This window comes from Pituophis catenifer, unplaced genomic scaffold (genome assembly GCF_029215685.1).
Source record: "Pituophis catenifer annectens isolate HBS135680 unplaced genomic scaffold, rPitCat1.0.hap2 SCAF_5, whole genome shotgun sequence".
Classification (NCBI taxonomy): Eukaryota; Metazoa; Chordata; class Lepidosauria; order Squamata; family Colubridae; genus Pituophis; species Pituophis catenifer.
In genome coordinates, this window is record NW_027256885.1 from 22,751,026 (window position 1) to 22,768,609 (window position 17,584).

Consider the following 17,584-nt stretch of genomic DNA (forward strand, 5'->3'; position numbering starts at 1 on the left):
AAAAGCAGATTAACTTGGAATATTTACTGTAACAGTGCAAGCTGTACACCATCATATTAAATATGATATGTAAGTATCACTGATACAATTTTCATAAGCAAATGTGGTTAGGTTGCTATAACAGAAAAGGCATGCTCATTCTTATAGATGAAACAAGGGCAACAAGCAGAAGAAGGTGCAGTAGTAAAAGGAGGGGTCATAAAAATGGTGTGAAGGGACCGAAACATACTTCCCAAAGCTATTTCGTAAATAGTCTTAATCAAAGTTCATTTATTAATGTCAACTATCTACAATAATTAACAGACTGAATATTTATTCACTACATTAGTATTAAAATAAAACTTTTATAATAACCAAAGACATATTCTTGACATCAGGAAAATTCTGATGTAGTGCAGCAGACTACTGTGGACCCTACTCTCCTGCAGAGGCCCCTCTGCCTTTCTTTCCATGGTCATGGGGAGGAAGGAGGGCTACTGCTCCCATTAACACCTTAGGGAGTCCATGGGTTTCCTATTGTGGCTGTAGTAATTCCGCCTTCTCTTTCCTTCCTCTGGCAGAACCAGAGGTTGATTGGGGGAGAGGGGAAGGTTATAAAATAATTTGGATCCCTGCTGGGAAGCTGCCAATCACGCCTGGACGTGGGGAGAAGGACCTCTCCTTTGTCGTGCTAGGTGCTCATGCGCGCACACACACTCTCCATTCGAAGTTTGGGAACTTTTATAAACTGTTTTCCTTCCCCACCTTGATTAGCAAGTTGGAGGCTCCCATCTGGAGCACAGATTTTCAATTCTGTAAATGCAGACAAAGAATAGAATAGAATAGAATAGAATAGAATAGAATAGAATAGAATAGAATAGAATAGAATAGAATAGAATAGAATAGAATAGAATAGAATAGAACAGAACAGAACAGAATAACAGAGTTGTACGGGACCTTGGAGGTCTTCTAGTCCAACCCCCTGCTTAGGCAGGAAACTGTGATGACAGAATGAGGCAAGTCCCCAAGCTTGGAATGGTGTGTGCATGTGCGTGCGCATGCAGCACACCAAAGGAGAGGTCTTTCTCCCCAAGCCCAGGCACAATTGGAAGCTTCCCAGCATGGCTCCAGATAAAAGTCCCCAAACTGGGAATGGTGTGTGTGTTTGTGTGCACGTTCACACATGTGTGCTTGGCTGCCAGCAGTTCAGGGAGGCAAGGAGCTGGTGGGGCGCCAAGTTGTCCCCAGATCCAGTTAGCTGGTGCGACTTGTTCTGCACCAACCCAGCCACGCCCAACCAGCCGCATCCACTCAGCTATGCCCACTTGACTCCATCCACCTGGCCACGCCAACCCAGTTGCGTCCATTCTGCCATGATCACCCATCCATGTCAACCTGACCGCTGTGAGTCATCCTATTCAGTACAACAGTTCCAGAGGGCTTTGGAGGAAGCGGATTACCTGGAACCTTTTCAGTCAGGATTCAGACCAAGGTATAAAATAGAAATGACATTGAACATACTTTTGGATGACTTCTGATATGGATGGGATGAGGATAGTGTGTCCATCCTTGTCCTGCTTGACCTCTCAGCAGTTTTCAATACCATCAACCATGGTATTCTAGGTCCAATTCAAGCTGCTGTTTATAACTTTTAAAGCCCTTCACAGCATGGGACTGGGTTATCTGAGCGACTGTCTCTCCCCAGTTACATCAGCCTGCCCCATCAGATCTCGCAGAGAAGGCATGCTATGGGCACCACTGGCTAGGGACCTATACCAGGAGACATAGCTTCTCTGCTGTGGCACTCACCTTATGGGTACATAGGGGCCCGGAGATCTGTCCTGATGACTCCATTGCTGAGGGAGCCATTTTTATCCTCCTTTCTCTCAGGGTTAATATTTTTTGTTTTTATTCTATTTATTACTGTGAGTTTGAATTTTTTTAAATCAATTTTATTATCGGCTGTTAAGGTTTATTATTTGCCACCCAGTGTCCCCTTTGGGGGAGTTGGGAAGCAGTATAAATTTGATTAAGAAATAAATAAATAAATTATGTCACAGTACCAATAGTACAAAGTCTTTTGATTTTTCTCTGTAATAACCGAACAACATTTATCTCAGAACTAATCACTGAGAAACTAAAATGTTTGATAACTGATTTTGGAAAATTATATTTTTATTTCATTTCTGACCAATAGTATAGTAGTAAAAGTGTCATGAAAAGAAAAAAAAACCTGATTCTACTTTAAATACATGCAGGTGTTTCAAGATAATAGCCACTATTGAGTAATATTAGAATGTACCTACCAATTGCTATTATCCACTGCATCACCAAATCCTGGTGTATCAACTATTGTTAGTAGCAACTGAACACCACCTTCTTTAATTAGAACCTTAGACTGTTCTACCTGCAAATTAGAAAAAGAAATAAACAGTGCATATACTTAAAATATGAAAGTGTTGCTTTGCTAAATAAAAAAACTCCTGAACATAATAATTAGGTTTTTAAAAAAGAAATATTACAGTAGTACAACTGCTTCTAAAAATGTTGTTAAAATATGGACATAAATGAAGTTTATTGGTTTGGAACCCAAACTGCTCTTCTAAAAATAGATGGATTCTTTTGGTTCAGAGAAACAACTTTGACTCCGTGGAGAATCCCACTGCTGAAAGGAGAGGAAGAAGCATCGGCCAAAACCATTTTACCAACCCTTCCAGAGAGGTTAGTTGTGAAACAGCATGCGTGAAGAAACAGAAGAAAAATGCCTTTTGTTTTGCTAGAAAAAGAATCCTACATGTAGAGTTCTGGTCACATCAATTGAGAATCTAAGTCATGTATCTTTCTCTATTTCTCAGTTTGTTTTTGCCATCTCTAGGGAAAATATTTTAAGATCTAGACCAGGGGTGTCAAACTTGCGTCGTCACATTGTCGTCATGGGATGTATCGTGACTTTTCCCCCCTTCGCTAAAACAGGGGTGGGTGTAGCCAGCGCGTAACGCATCCGGACCACAGGCTGCAAGTTTGACACCCCTGATTTGACAAAACATTACATGGCTTAACAGCACAAACCAAAAGCAAAGGTGGGTTTTCAATGCCTCTGTTTAACACTTTGCGTTTTCATCCATTATCATTCCTTTTTTTTCTCCTTCATTCTCATAGAAGAAATGTTTCCTGGAGTACAGACAGAAGTGAAAGTTATTTGGGAAAGTTTCAAATGACGTACCTGCTTTGTGGATATGAGGACATATTTTAAGTTCTGGAAAGCACATTTTAAAAAAACCAATAAAAAGGAATGTACAAATTTTTACAAGCATAAACTGTTCTGTGCATAAAACAATTAGTTTTGGGTGATCGGTATCCAGATCAAAATCCATGTATAGTAGATATATAAAGTCTGCATACCCCTGTTAATATGCCAGGTTTTTGAGATGTAAAAAAAAAATCACACCAAGATAAATGACTTCAGAATTTTTCCACCTTTAATATAACCTATAAGCTGTACAATTCAATTGAAAAACAAACCAAAATATTTTAGGGGGAGAAGTAAAAAACTTAGAATAACATGGTTGCATAAGCATGCACACCCTTAAACTAATACTTTGTTAAAGCACCTTTTGATTTTATGACAGCATTCAGTCTTTTGGGGTAGAAGCCTATGAGCATGGCACATCTTGCCTTGGAAATCTTTGTCCCCTCTTCTTTACAAAAGCGCTCCAAATCTATCAGACTGTGATGGTATCTCCTGTGCACAGCCCTCTTCAGGTCACCCCACAGATTTTCAATTGAATTCAAGTCCGGGCTCTGGCTGGGCCATTCCAAAACTTTGATATTCTTCTGGTGAATCTGTTCTTTGTTCGATTTGGAGGTACGCTTTGGGTCATTGTCATGTTGAAAGGTGAAATCCCTCATCATCTTCAGCAATTGAGCAGAGGTCTGAAGGTTTTGTGCCAAAATTGTCCGATCCTCGGAACTGTTCACAATTCCCTCCACCTTGACTAAAGCCCCAGTTCCAGCTGAAGAAAAACAGCCCCAAAGCATAATGCTGTCATCACTATGCTTCACTGTAGGTATGGTGAACTTTTGCTGATGCACAGTGTTATTTTTGTGCCAAACATAGGTTTGGAATGATGGCCAAGTTCAACCTTGGTCTCATCAGACCATAACACATTTTCCCACATGCTTTTGTCAGACTTGATGTAGGTATTTGCAAAATGTAGCCAGGCTTGGATGCCTTTCTTTCTAAGAAAAGGCTTCTGTCATGCCACCCTACCCTACAGCCCAGACATATGAAGAATATGTGAGATTGTTGTCACATGTATTACATAACCAGTACTTGCCAGAAATTCCTGCAGCTCTTTTAATGTTGCTGTAGGCCTCTTGGCAAGCCTCTTGGACCAGTTTTCTTCTTGTTTTTTTCATCAATTATGGAGGGACATCCAGTTCTAGGTAATGTCACTGATGTGCCATATGTCAGCGTTCCAGAAAAAACCCCACTCCAAGTAAAGACGTGGAAGCAAGCATTTTCCAAAGTCCTCTTTACTAAAATAGGCAAACTGGCACATCTGGGAAAACCCGAATCTGAAAAGCCCGGGTTTTCCTTCAGTAAGTCAAAGCTCACAAAACCATCCCCTTTTCCACCCAGTCGGTCACATGCTCCAATCAACGTCCGTTCCATCCCGATCGAGCCCCCTGACCACTCCTTCTCCAGATGCGGGATCGCCCTGACTTTGACAGACAGGAAGAATACTATTATGTCTACTAACCCCCTCTCCTACTTTCCCACACGAGAAGGTGGCAGCATTGGAGCTTCCGGCCTAATATGGCTTCCAAAGCTGACAGGCGTCCCCCCCTGCAAAAAGAACCACCTCCTCCAGACAAAAAACAAAAGAAGGGGTTAACACCTAGCACCAATCCCTTTAACCCCCTCTCCCCCCCCAGGAGGACCTTTCGGTTTGTCAGGAAATTTGTCGTGAAACTGTTTCACAAGCGCATCAGCATTTACATCCCAACTCTTAACCCAAGTAGCTTCAGCCAAAGGGTAGCCTTTCCAAAGCACCAAATATTGTAAACGACCTCTGTAGAGTCTAGAGTCCAGGATTTTCTTCACCTCATAATGAGTCTCCCCTTGCACCAGCAAAGGAGGGGGTGGAGCAGCTGGCAAGGGTCTTAGGGTAGATTATCTGACCGGTCTCAATAAGCTACTGTGGAAAACGGGGTGTACTTTCCCTAAGATGCGAGGGAGTCTAAGTTGGACAGTCACTGGGTTAATAACTTTCACTATAGGGAAGGGACCTATGAATTTGGGTCCAAACTTCTTGCTGGGTACCCTCAATCTTAGGTACTTGGTTGACAAATACACCTTATCGCTTATTCGGAACGGTGGTTGGAGGGATCGGTGTTTGTCGGCCTGGGCCTTATATCGTTCTGCTGACTCCGCTAAAGCTATTTTTGTATTGTCCCAACCCTTTCTCAACGAGGTCATCCACTCCGTTAGGGACATAGAAGTAGGCGGCTCTCTAGGCAACTCAGGCATCGGCACAAAATCCATGCCTGTAGTTATCTGAAAAGGAGTCAACCCAATACTGGTGTGTACTGCATTATTATAAGCCACTTCTGCGAACGGTACCAAGTCCGCCCAGTTCTCCTGTTGATAGTTTACATAACACCTAATCTATTGCTCCACCATTGAGTTCAACTTTTCAGCTGATCCATTAGTCGATGGGTGAAAAGCTGAGCTAAGTTCCTGGGACAACCCAATGGATCGCAGAAACTCCCTCCAGAACCTAGCGGTAAACTGGACCCCGCGGTCTGATATTATTCTCTTAGGGACTCCATGTAGCCTGTAGACGTGTTTCACAAACAGCTTCGCCAGTTTCTTGGCCGACGGGAGTCCACTGCAGGCAGTGAAGAGTGCTTGTTTGGAGAATAAATCAATGACAGTCCAAATAACCCGGTTACCCCCACTGTCAGAGAGCTCAACTATGAAGTCCATTGCAATCTCCTCCCAGGGCTTGGTGGGTTCAGCCACAGCCTGGAGAAGTCCAGGGGGCTTGCCTGGTCAGGATTTCATGGTGGCGCAGGTGGCGCAGCTCCTCACATAGTCTTCCACATCAGCTTTCATCTTTGGCCACCAGAATTGTCTCCTAGTCAAATGGAGGGTTTTTAAAAACCCAAAGTGGCCCCCTAGTCGAGAATCATGACTTCTCTTTAGCACCAGGAGCCGCAGTCTGTGGGGCACTTAAAGTTTACTCCCCTTCCATGCCAACCCATCCCTTAGGGTTAGGTCCGCCTGGTTTTCTTTGAAGCAGGAATCAGTGGAGAGTGCCGCTTTTAGCTCCGCTGTCAACTTGTCTTCGGGGAGATTGGAACCCTGGCACGTTTGCGCTCTGGTGCGGGCTTGGGCGGCTAGCTGAGTTTCCGAGATCATGGCGTGAATTATCTCTTCCCATCGGCTGTCAAACTGGGGCTTATGGGAGAGAGTGTCAGCCAGAAGGTTTTTACCCCCCGGAATGTATTTCAGGTTAAAGTTAAAGCGTTTGAAATATTGAGCCCAATGAACCTGCTTGGGAGAAAGTTTCCTCGGGGTCTTCAGCGCCTCGAGATTCTTGTGGTCCATCCAAACCTCAAAAGGCTCATCCACCCCCTCCAGGAAGTGTCTCCAGGACAGGAGAGCCCATCGCACTGCAAATGCCTCTTTCTCCCACACCGCCCATCTGCGCTCAGTGTCCGTTAACTTCCTTGATACAGAAGCACACGGCATTAGATTGTTTCAGGAGTCCCTTTGCAGTAGAACAGCAGCCACCACCACATCACTTGCGTCCGCCTATACCACGAAGGGCTTATTCGGGTCAAGATGCTGTAGGATCGGCTCCACCGCAAATAGGCGTTTTAGTCGTTCAAAGGATTTTTGGCAGTCCATTGTCCAAGCTAAGGGCTGGCTAGGTTTGGGCTTGGTGGAGAAGGGCCGGTTTTTAGCAATTCTGTCAAAGGGAGTGTGACCTCAGTGAAGGAAGGGATGAATTGTCTGTAAAAGTTTGCAAATCCCAGGAAGCTCTGGAGTTGCTTACGGGTGCGTGGGGGCTGCCAGTCCAGCACTGCCCTCACGTTCCCTGGGTCCATCTCGATCCCCTTATTCAACACTCTGTATCCCAGGTAGTCCAGGGCCTCCTTATGGAACTCGCATTTGGACAATTTTGCATAAAGTTTGGCCGCTAGGAGCTTTCTCAGCACTTGTCTGACCAATTTGACGTGGTCTTCCATATTTTTGCTGAATATAAGAATGTCATCGAGATAAACAAGAATCCCCTGATATAAATGCTCATGCAAAATTTCGTTGATCAGTTGCATGAAGACCCCTGGGGCCCCCTGGAGTCCAAAAGGCATGACCCATAATTGGAAGCTGCCCAAGGGGCAGTTAAAAGCGGTCTTCCATTCGTCTCCCTCCTTTATGCGAACTCGGTAGTAGGCTTCTCTTAGATCTAGCTTGGTGAAAATTTTTCCTTTCGATAGGTGGTTCAGTAAGTCCTTCGTCAGTGGGAAGGGGTAGATATTTTGTATGCAAATGGCGTTGACAGAACAAAAATCAATACATAATCTTAAAGTACCATCTTTTTTTTCTTTAAACAGTAGTGGGGCGGCCATGCTGGATTTTGCAGACTCAATGAAACCTCTGGCTAGGTTGATGTCAATGTATTTCCTCAACTCAGTCATTTCAGCAGGTGTCATGGAGTACATTCTAGGTTTTGGCAATTATGCCCCCGGTTGTAGTTCGATGGCGCAGTCTGTGGGCCGATGAGGTGGGAGGAGGTTACATTCTTCCTCACTGAAAGCTTCGGCTAGGTCTGCATAAACTTTAGGGATTTGGTGTTCGCCTGGAAGCCCGTCTGAACAAGCTGCAGCTGTCTCTGGCCCCTGGCCATTATGGGTGGGTTGCTGTTTGGGGGAAGGGGTAGGGGGTGATGGGCCAACCGCTATCCTGATTTTTCGGTATCCATCATCCCATGTGATGGTGGGGCCCCATTTGTCCAGCCAAGCCAGGCCAAGTATGATAGATTCTGACATTTTTGGGGTTACTATAAATCGTATAAGTTCATGATGTTTCCCCATCTCTAATTTAATCAGTTCAGTAATATGGGTGGCAGGGACTCCCCCAATTAACGTTCCATCCACCTGGTGGTATTTAATTGGGTGCTTTAAGGGTGTTGTCTTGATCCCCAATTGTTCCACCACTTTAAGCCTGATTAAACATCTGGCGCAGCTGTTATCTATTATTGCTGGCAGTTCTGCTTGTTTCCCTGTGTCTGGCAGCACCAGTTTTACTTTAATTGAGAAGGGGGGGATGGGTGCACTCACCATCAGGTCTTCATCCCCGTTAGCCATGCCAGGAGGGGCTTCTTTAACCGGAGGGTCATTCCTCTCTTCAGTGGGGAGGGGAATTTCCACGGCTTGTCTGGCAAATCGGCTGGTGTCTGGGGCTTTTCTTGGAGCCCTCCTGCCTCGTGCAGCTGGAGCGGGGCGTTGCTGTGGAACTGGGGCAGGGGCCAGGCACTCAGAAGCTCAATGTCCTGTTTGTCCACAACGATAGCAATTAATCGCCCCCTCCAGTTGAGGGGGGGTGAAATTTGTAGCCTTTGAAATGGGCCTTCTAGATAACGATCTCTGAGACAGCTGCTTTGCTGGGGTTTGGCCGTGGGGGTGGACTGCTCTGTCTAGAGCGATGGACATGGTATACCAGTCATTGAGACGGCCAGGCACCCCCCGGATCCCACAGGCTTTTCTGACTTCTGGGTCAATAGCTTCTTTAAAGTAGTGTAGGAGTATGCTGTCAGGCCAATGGCCTAGATTTCCTGCGACTCTTCTAAAGTCCCATACAAAGTCTTTTATAGGTTGATTACCTTGCTTCATGACTTTTAGCGTGGCTTCACTTTCATTTACGCGGTCAGGGTCCCCAAATCGGGACCGGAGCAGTGTGATAAACCCATCGGCATCATCCAGTTCTGCAGCGCCCTCATTGTGCAGCTGGGCTATCTATTCAGAAGCCTCCCCCTCATTCATCCCGTCTGAGATTGCCGACACTAAGTCCCGTTCTGATTCGTATTGGTCCCCATACTGATCCACGTGAGCCCAGACCCTGCTGAGGAAATAAGCTAACTTGCCTGGAGTCCCGTCAAAGGTTGCTCTGAAACGGGGGGGGGGGGGGGGGGGTTGGCCTCGTGGGTGGTTGGGATAGAACTTGCTGTGGGGCTGCTCTTGGTTGCTGCATTCTAAAAGGCTGCTGTGAGAGTTGCTGGGCTGGAAAGGAGGGGGGCAACGTCGTCGGCTGCTGGGGGAGGGGGCCTGGCTGCTGAGCTGTTCGCTGCATTGGAGGGGGTGGGGCACTCTAGCCGGGTGCTGGATTAGTCCCCCCTGCAGTGCCTGGATCGTTTGGCCATAGGAGGGGGACCAGGGGGATCCCTGGAAGCTTGGAACAGACAGCACAGGATACCACTGGCACTGGATCCATCCCTGGCCGGGACAGAAACCTCATCCGGGCTGTATATTCTCAGCAGGAGGTAATGCGAAGGCAGGCTGGCGAGGGCCCCCGAAAGGGGGGGGTTTCATTCCGTATGCCGGCTGAGCCTGATGCCCCACTGCTGCAGGATTGGAATGCTGCGCTAATCCTCTTGTTTGGCCTCTGGGTGGGTAAGGGGGGGTCTGCATCCTACTAATCCCCCCTCCATGTCCCGGATCAGGGAGGGCGAATGTTGGTTTTGCTAGCCTCCAGCTCACCTACAGGGGTTGGGAAGGTGGGGGCGAAGCACCCCACTTCCATCTGCTCAAAACTCTCAGGGAGCCCAATTAAGGACTGGCTCTGCGTCGGGTGCAGCTGGTCCCAGCCCCGGGATTTCCTGGATTCCACAGCAGCCCCCATCCTCCAGTCTGGCTCACAGGGCGACTTCATTTCCCCTCCTGGAGCTGAGTCGGACTGGCAACTCTTCCAGGAATCTGACGCCTCGGCCCAAGCCCCAAGTTGAAGGGCTTCCTCTGCAGCCTCCATGGCTCGTCCCATCTCTTCAGAAAGAGCAAGCAAAGGATAGGCAATTCCTTGAGCATCCGGGGCCCTAGCGGGCCTCCCTCTGATTTCTCCTTTCTCCTCCATCTTCACTGAGTCTTTGCATCACCCAGGGTTTAGGTAGATGCTGGGGCTCAGTACCCCTGACAGCCCCCTTACAGGGTGCTGTTAGGTTTTAGAGAGATTCGGGTTAAAGTCAGCATTCCAGAAAAACCCCCACTCCAAGTAAAGACGCGGAAGCAAGCATTTTCCAAAGTCCTCTTTATTAAAATAGGCAAACTGGCACATCTGGGAAAACCCGAATCTGAAAAGCCCAGGTTTTCCTTCAGTAAGTCAAAGCTCACAAAACCATCCCCTTTTCCACCCAGTCGGTCACATGCTCCAATCAACGTCCGTTCCATCCCGATCGAGCCCCCTGACCATTCCTTCTCCAGATGCGGGATCACCCTGACCTTGACCGACAGGAAGAAAGCTATTATGTCTACTAACCCCCTCTCCTACTTTTCCACACATGAGAAGGTGGCAGCATTGGAGCTTCTGGCCTAATATGGCTTCCAAAGCTGAGACCATATATTCTCCCTTTAGGATAGAATAGAATTAATGGAGTTGGAAGGGACCTTGGAGGTCTTCTAGTCCAACCCCCTGCTCAGGCAGGAAACCCTATACCATTTCAGACAAATGGTTATCCAATCTCTTCTTAAAAACTTCCAGTGTTGGATGCTCTTCTGTGCACTCTTTCTAGAGTCTCAACATCTTGTTTACATCGCGGTAACCAAAACTGGATGCAGTATTTCAAGTGTGGCCTTACCAAGGCATTATAAATTGGTATTAACACTTAATGTTTATGTAGCCTAGAACTGTGTTGGCACACTGCTGGCTCATATTTAAATGATTGTCCACTAGGACTCCAAGATCCCTCTCAAAGTTACTACTATTGAGCAAGGTACCACATATACTGTACCTGTGAATTTTGTTTTTCTTGCCTAATGTAGAATGTAGAATCTTACTTTTTTCACCATTGAATTTAATTTTGCTAGTGTCATGTATGCCTCCGTTCAAAACTCAAGAAAAAAAAAAAACCCAACTCCATGTTTGTAGAGAAAGGTACTTTTAGTGAGCATGAACTGAATGCAACAAAAGGAAAGCAAGATCTGAGGCAATAGGCACGAAAATTACATATTGAAAGTATTCCCAAATCCCTACCCCCAAGAACCCTGGCTGAATGTCCAATCCCTAGCCCCCCAAGGCATCATGTGAGGTGCATCTTCAGATGGTCCCATCCAGGGGTGAAATCTAAAATTTTTCCCTACCGGTTCTGTGGGTGTGGCTTGGTGGGGTGTGTGTCCTGTGACTGAGTGGGCGTGGCCAACTCAATGTCACTCACAGCCACACGCACTCAGTCACAAGCCCCCCCCAAGACACACCCACAGAACCTTGTAGGAAAACTTTTTAAATTTCTATTCTGCCTCCCGCTCTCCACCCGCTCGCCCTTCGCCTTGGGTCGGTGCCCAAGGCCCCAGAGTCACCGCCTGCTCACCGCCGCCTGCCTCAACCAGGTCGGGGAATGCACCATTCCCCGACACCAGCCTTGCCCCGGAGCCGCTGCCTGCTCTCCCTTCTCCACGCGGCGTGTCCTTACCTTTCTCCCGCAGCTAGCTGCCAGGCAAGGCAAGAGCCCGAAAGTTACCGGAGGCACTCTCCTTCTTGAATGTGCCGCCGCCATCGCTGCTCTGGTCCACACACCGGCTGCGCAAGCACACACCCAACCTGCCACTGATGAATGAATGAAATAAACGGTGTGGGCCACCAGAATTGTTTAACTAAGTGTAATGTCTTCACGAACCCAAAATGCCCAGCGACTTTTGCATTGTGGGATTGTTGTAACACGGCTCCCCTCAGGCTGGCGGGGACGTACAACTTGGCCCCCACCCATGTGAGACCATCATGAAGTGTACACTCATTGGAATGGGATATTAACCACTCATCAGTTTTTAGCGCTACCTTTAACTGCTCGTTTAAGTCAGCGGATAGGTTCAGGTCCCGTTTCGCCTGGGCTCTAGTGGCAACAGGAGCAGCCAGCTGCTTCAAAGGGATAACCGGTCGGATTACTTCCAGCGTTACTGTATTGAGGCACTCTCGAGAGAGCATCTGCCATAAAGTTCTTTCCCCCAGGGAGGTAGCGCAGAGAAAAATTAAAGCAATTAAAGTGTTGTGCCCAACGGACTTGTTTGGGTGACAACTTCCATCGCGTTTTTAGGGCTTCTAGGTTCTTATGGTCTGTCCACACCTCAAAAGAGTATTTCACCCCTTCGAGGAAGTGTCTCCAGGTTAGCAGGGCCCAGCGGACCGTGAAAGCCTCCTTCTCCCAGACTGCCCATCTCCTTTCAGTCTCAGTCAGTTTCCGGGAGGTGTAGGCGCAAGGTTGTAAAGTTCCATCAGCATTCGCTTGAAGTAGCACCGCCCCCACGGCCACACCACATTGGCCTGGACTACAAAAGGGGCCTCCATGTCGGGGTGTTTGAGGACAGGCTCGGCTGCTAACAGTCGTTTCAGTTTCTCAAAAGCCGCCTGGCACTCCATGGTCCACTCGAGTGGCTGGCTAGGATTTGGCTTAGCCTCCCCCTTTGTTTTTAGGAGGTTGGTAATTGGTAATGCAATTTTTGCAAACGAGGGGATGAATTGTTGATAAAAGTTAGCAAAACCCAAGAAGCTTTGCAGCTGCTTGTGGGTGCATGAAGGCGCCCACTCCAGGACCACCCGGACTTTCTGCAGTTCCATTTCTATCCCCTCATTTGGTATGTGGTAACCCAAATAGTCAATCTTACTCTGATGGAAGAGTAAGCCTCGAAGCCTGACAACTCGCACTTTGACAATTTAGCGTACAGCTCAGCTGCCCTGAGTTTTTTCAGGACTGACCACACTATTTTCACATGTTCGTCCATGGTATCAGTGTAAATAAGAATGTCATCTAGGTAGACCAGGACCCTCTGGTAAAGATGTTCATGTAGTACCTCATTAATCAATTGCATTAACACCACCGGGGCCCCCTGCAATCCAAAGGGGAGCACCCTAAACTGGAAACAAACTAGGGGGCATTTGAAGGCAGTTTTCCATTCATCCCCTTCCTTAATTTGAACTCTGTAGTAAGCCTCTCTCAAGTCCAGCTTAGTGAAAATCTTCCCCTTGACCAGGTGAGCTAACATGTCCTTCATAAGGGGCAGTGGGTAAACATTTTCGACGCAAATGGCGTTCAGATTTTTATAGTCAACACATAAGCAAAGAGAGCCATCTTTTTTCTCCTGGAAAAGCACCAGGCTGGCCACTTGTGGCCTAGCTGGTTGGATGAAGCCCCGTTTTAAGTTTTTATCAATAAAGTTCCGCAGCTCCTCCAGCTCACGAGGGGTCATGGAGTAGATCTTTGGTTTTGGGAGCTTCACCCCTGAGAGGATTTCTATGGCGCAGTCTGTGGGCCGGTGAGGTGAGAGTACATCTGACGCCCTCTCGCTGAAAGCCTCCCTGAGGTCCCAATATTCCTTAGGGATTTTCTCCTTCCCAGCAATGTGTTTGCTCACCGCCACTGCCAACTCCTTTGCGACTTTGGCTATGCAGAAAAGTTTTCCCCCTTCCTTCCCCTGCTGGGTGGAGCGGATGCGTAACAAGCCTTTCTTCCAATTCACCTGTGGATTCCATTTTCGGAGCCAGGGCTGTCCAAGCAAGAGGGGTGGTTCCATACCAGGGGCTATGATAAAGCTCAAGGTCTCTCAGTGGTCCCCCATCTACATCTCAACTGGTTTGGTCACAAAGTGGGCTGCCGCCCCCCAGCTACTGACCCATCCAAATGGCAAAACGCGATGGGCACTTTCATTGTCTTTAGTCTCAGACCAGGGGTGAAATGCTCCCGGTTCGGACCGGCTCGGGCGAGTAGGTAGCGATGGCGGCGGGCAGTTCGGAGAACCGGTAGCAAAAATCCCTGCCCCCGCCTCCCATGCCCAGCTGAACCCCGTGATCATCAGAGCCTTTTTTTCCTTTTAAATGGCTCTGACCAGCCAAGCTCTGACATCCCAGCTGAGTTGCCTGCTAATCAGGCAACTCAGCTGGGATCACCAGAGCTATGTAAAAGAAAAAAAGTTTCTTTTTTTCTCCCCACCCCCCAGCCTCCAGCTTGCTTACCTTAGCTGCTGATCGCATGACGATCGCAATCCATGCATCAGCAAGCAACTGAATCTCCCTGCCTGCAATCAAGCTCATCGGTGAGCAGCTCTTTCTGCCTGCCTGCCTTCCTGCCTAGACTTTGGACTTCAACTCCCAGCAAAGCTGGCTGAGGAATTCTGGGAGTTGAAGTCCACAAGTCTTAAAGTTGACAAGGTTGGAGACCCCTGTTCTATTGGGTAATTTTTTTCCCCCTTTGGGAGCTTTAAAAAAAAATAGTTAATTGGGGTTTTTTTTAGTTGTTCTTTTTTTAGACCTAGCCATTTAAAGTTTAGGAAGTTTTTAATTTAGCTGCTTTTATATAAAAATAAAAATAAATTAAAATAAAATAATATTTGTGCAGCTTTCTGAGATTTAGTGTGTTTCTGTAGTGTTTCACTCTAACTACACGAACACACAAAATCTCACAAACCTGTATGTGGAATTTTGTGTGTGTAAAGTGTGAAAGTTGTTTTTTTGGGCTTTTTGTGGCTGTGTGAGGTTCCTGCTTGTTGCAGGGGCCATTTTGGGTCTAGCACAGCTGCTTTTACATTGTGGGTGAGCCAGTTGTGTTGTGTTGTGTTTTGTAGGTTACAAAAGGGCAAAGAAGTGACATTGACTTGGCCACACCCACCCAGTTACCTTACCACCAAGCCCTGCCCACTAATTAAGCCATGCTCACAGAACCAGTAGCAAAAAATTTTAGATTTCACCCCTGTCTCAGACCCATTTTTTCCACCACCCTCTGGGCTGATGACACACCTAGTACACCCAGAGTCTAAGAGGGCTAGCATCTTCCCTTGGGCACTGGATGATGGTACCCTTAGTTCTACTGGGATGGTCATGGGGCCCCCATGCTGACTTACCAGGGGGTCATTGTCGGTATCGGTTTCACTGTTCCCTGCAGCGGTCGAAGCTCCCAACTCCTCCAGGCCTGGGGGAGTGAACTCAATGACTTCCACCCCTTTCAGGGCTGTTTCGTGGTTCTTTGCTGGCAGCTTGTCGGCTCTCTTCCCTCTAGCAGGGGTCAGCTTGGAGTCGGGTCTGGAGAAACAATCCGCAGCCCGGTGTCCCTCCTTCCCACATCTGAAGCATGCTGTGGACTTAGGCTTAGGAGCTGCCCCCCCCCCCCAACAACTCTGGGAGCCTCTTTCTGGGAAGAGTGGGAAGGCTTGTTCCAGGCACGGCCCACACGGTAGTGATCTCTGGCCAGGTCAATTTCCATGTCAGCTGCCAACACATACCAGCATTGCAGGTTTCGGGGGGGCCCTCGGGAGCAGCAGTCTTTGTAGACGTCCTCATTGAGGCCATCCTTATAACATCCCATCAGGGTCTCCTGCGACCACCCTCTCATGTGGCGCACCAGCTCGTGAAACTCCTGGGTGTATTCACCCACCAATCTTCGCCCCTGATTTATAGACTTCATCCTGATTCTAGCCTTTCACTCAGCTAATGGGTCCTCAAAGCGCACTTGGGGGGCCGACATAAACTGGTCGTAGTTCCTCAGCAGGGGGGAATCCTCGTTATGGAGACCCACCATCAGTGGTGAAATTAAAAAAATTCCCCTACTGGTTCTGTGGGCGTGGCTTGTTAGGGGGAGGTCATGTGACTGGGTGGGCATGGCCAACTCGACATCACTCACATCGAGGGGCTCCTCACCAGCCCCTCCCCTCCCAGACACTCCTTGTCACGAATGGCAGGAAAATGGGGAGAGGAATATTCCTGCCTACCATCCTTCCCTCAGTCTGTGCTGAGATTGAGGAATGGATGACAGGCAGGAAAATCCCCTTCCCCATTTTCCTGCCTTTCACAAAAACAGCTCCATTCCAGCTGCTCCCCCCGTCCCCCTCCCTCCTGGGGACTACCTTAAAGGGACAGGCTGCAGCAGCTCCTTTGTGAATAGAGGGAGAAAAGTTAGGATTTTCTCTGCTGCATTTAACGTTGAATTCTGTGGCAGAGAGAATGCTAACTTTTCTCCCTCCATTCAGAACGGAGCTGCTGCTCCCTTTATGGTTCCACCCCCCCCACCCGCCGTTCCCTTTCCTCCTAAGGACTACCTTAAAGGGACAGGCTGCAGCAGCTCCATTCTGAATGGGAGAAATGTTAGCATTCTCTCTGCTGCATTTAACATTGAATTCTGTGGAATATCGAGCGGCCGGAAGAGGTGAACGGTGACCGGCCAGGCATGGGTGGGGCCAACGAGGGTTGATTACTACCGGTTTGGTGGACCGATGCCAATAATCCCTAGCGGTTCACCCGAACCGGTCCGAACCAGTCGAATTTCACCCCTGCCCACCATCCAATCAGCTGCTATCCCCTCCAGGGCCATGGTGAAGCATCTCACGCGTGCCACTTCTGATGTGAAATCCTCTCCATACTCTTGCATATGGTTCCACACTTGGGTTAGGAAGAATCCCAAAGCCTTGGGATCTCCTCCGTATTTTACTGCTAGCTGAGGAACCTTTGGAATTCGACGTCTCCGGGGGACTACCCCCCCACACATGGGGTGCCTGGGCTGCAGCCACCGCTTGAGCTCCAGCCACCTGCGCTAGCTCTGGCCATGCTCTAGGCATCTCTTCTGGGCATGCAGAGGCCTCTGCTTCCCCCCTGGGTGTTCAGCCTCCCCATGCACATGCATACCTTTCACGTGCTTTCCGACTTTCAAAAGCTTCTTTGAAGAGATGCAGAGCCTGGGTGAACAGGAGGTCATCTTTATCCTCTTCTTGCCAGGCAGCCTCTTCACGCCAGTGTCTGGTAGCTGTCACCCCGGGAGGGATCTCCTCCAGAGCTTCCATCCTTCCCATGCCCAGCAACCATTTGGCTCTAACCGGCTTTTCTTCAAGCTGTAATTCAGACATCCACTCAAATGCTTCCCAGCTGCGGCGGGACTGGGGGGGGGAGTGGACACAGCAGCTCCCATGTCCTCCTGGTCTGTTGTGGCCCCGCCCTCTGAGCCTGTCCCATCAGAGGAAGAAAGCTCCGAGCATGAGGAAGAGGAGTCAGCCAGGCCTCCCTCTCCAGGCCCCTCCCCTCTGGCATTGTCTCAAGTGCCGGCCGAGGGAGAGGAGACAGCTGATTCGAATCAGAGTGATGAAGAAACATCATTCCTGGACGCACGCCTCCGAAGGCGTGATAAACGTTTGCAGCAGCTTAGGAGGCGTGCTAGGGATTAGAACTGAGTCACTGGACCACACCCCAGAGACTATATAATAGAGGGTAGTGGTCAAGGATCCTTGTGACGAACAAAGCAAACCTTGGATAGTCACTAAAGCCTCGTCCGGAACTGCTGAGAGAAAGATTTAAAGTGTCGGACATTTGGACTCTTGAGTATTTATCTTTCTGTTTTACTTTGAAAATAAAGTCACT

The 17,584-nt window shown here is 48.3% G+C and overlaps 1 protein-coding gene across 1 annotated transcript in view; it reads right to left on the reverse strand.

Annotated features, from left to right (window-relative positions):
• The window catches only part of SEPTIN7 (septin 7), a 469,639-nt gene that overhangs the window by 201,009 nt on the left and 251,046 nt on the right, over positions 1-17,584 (reverse strand). Inside the window, exon 4 of the mRNA XM_070944651.1 lies at positions 2,286-2,386. Within this exon, the coding sequence (XP_070800752.1) occupies positions 2,286-2,386 (101 nt within the window). The remainder of the gene's footprint in view (positions 1-2,285; positions 2,387-17,584) is intronic.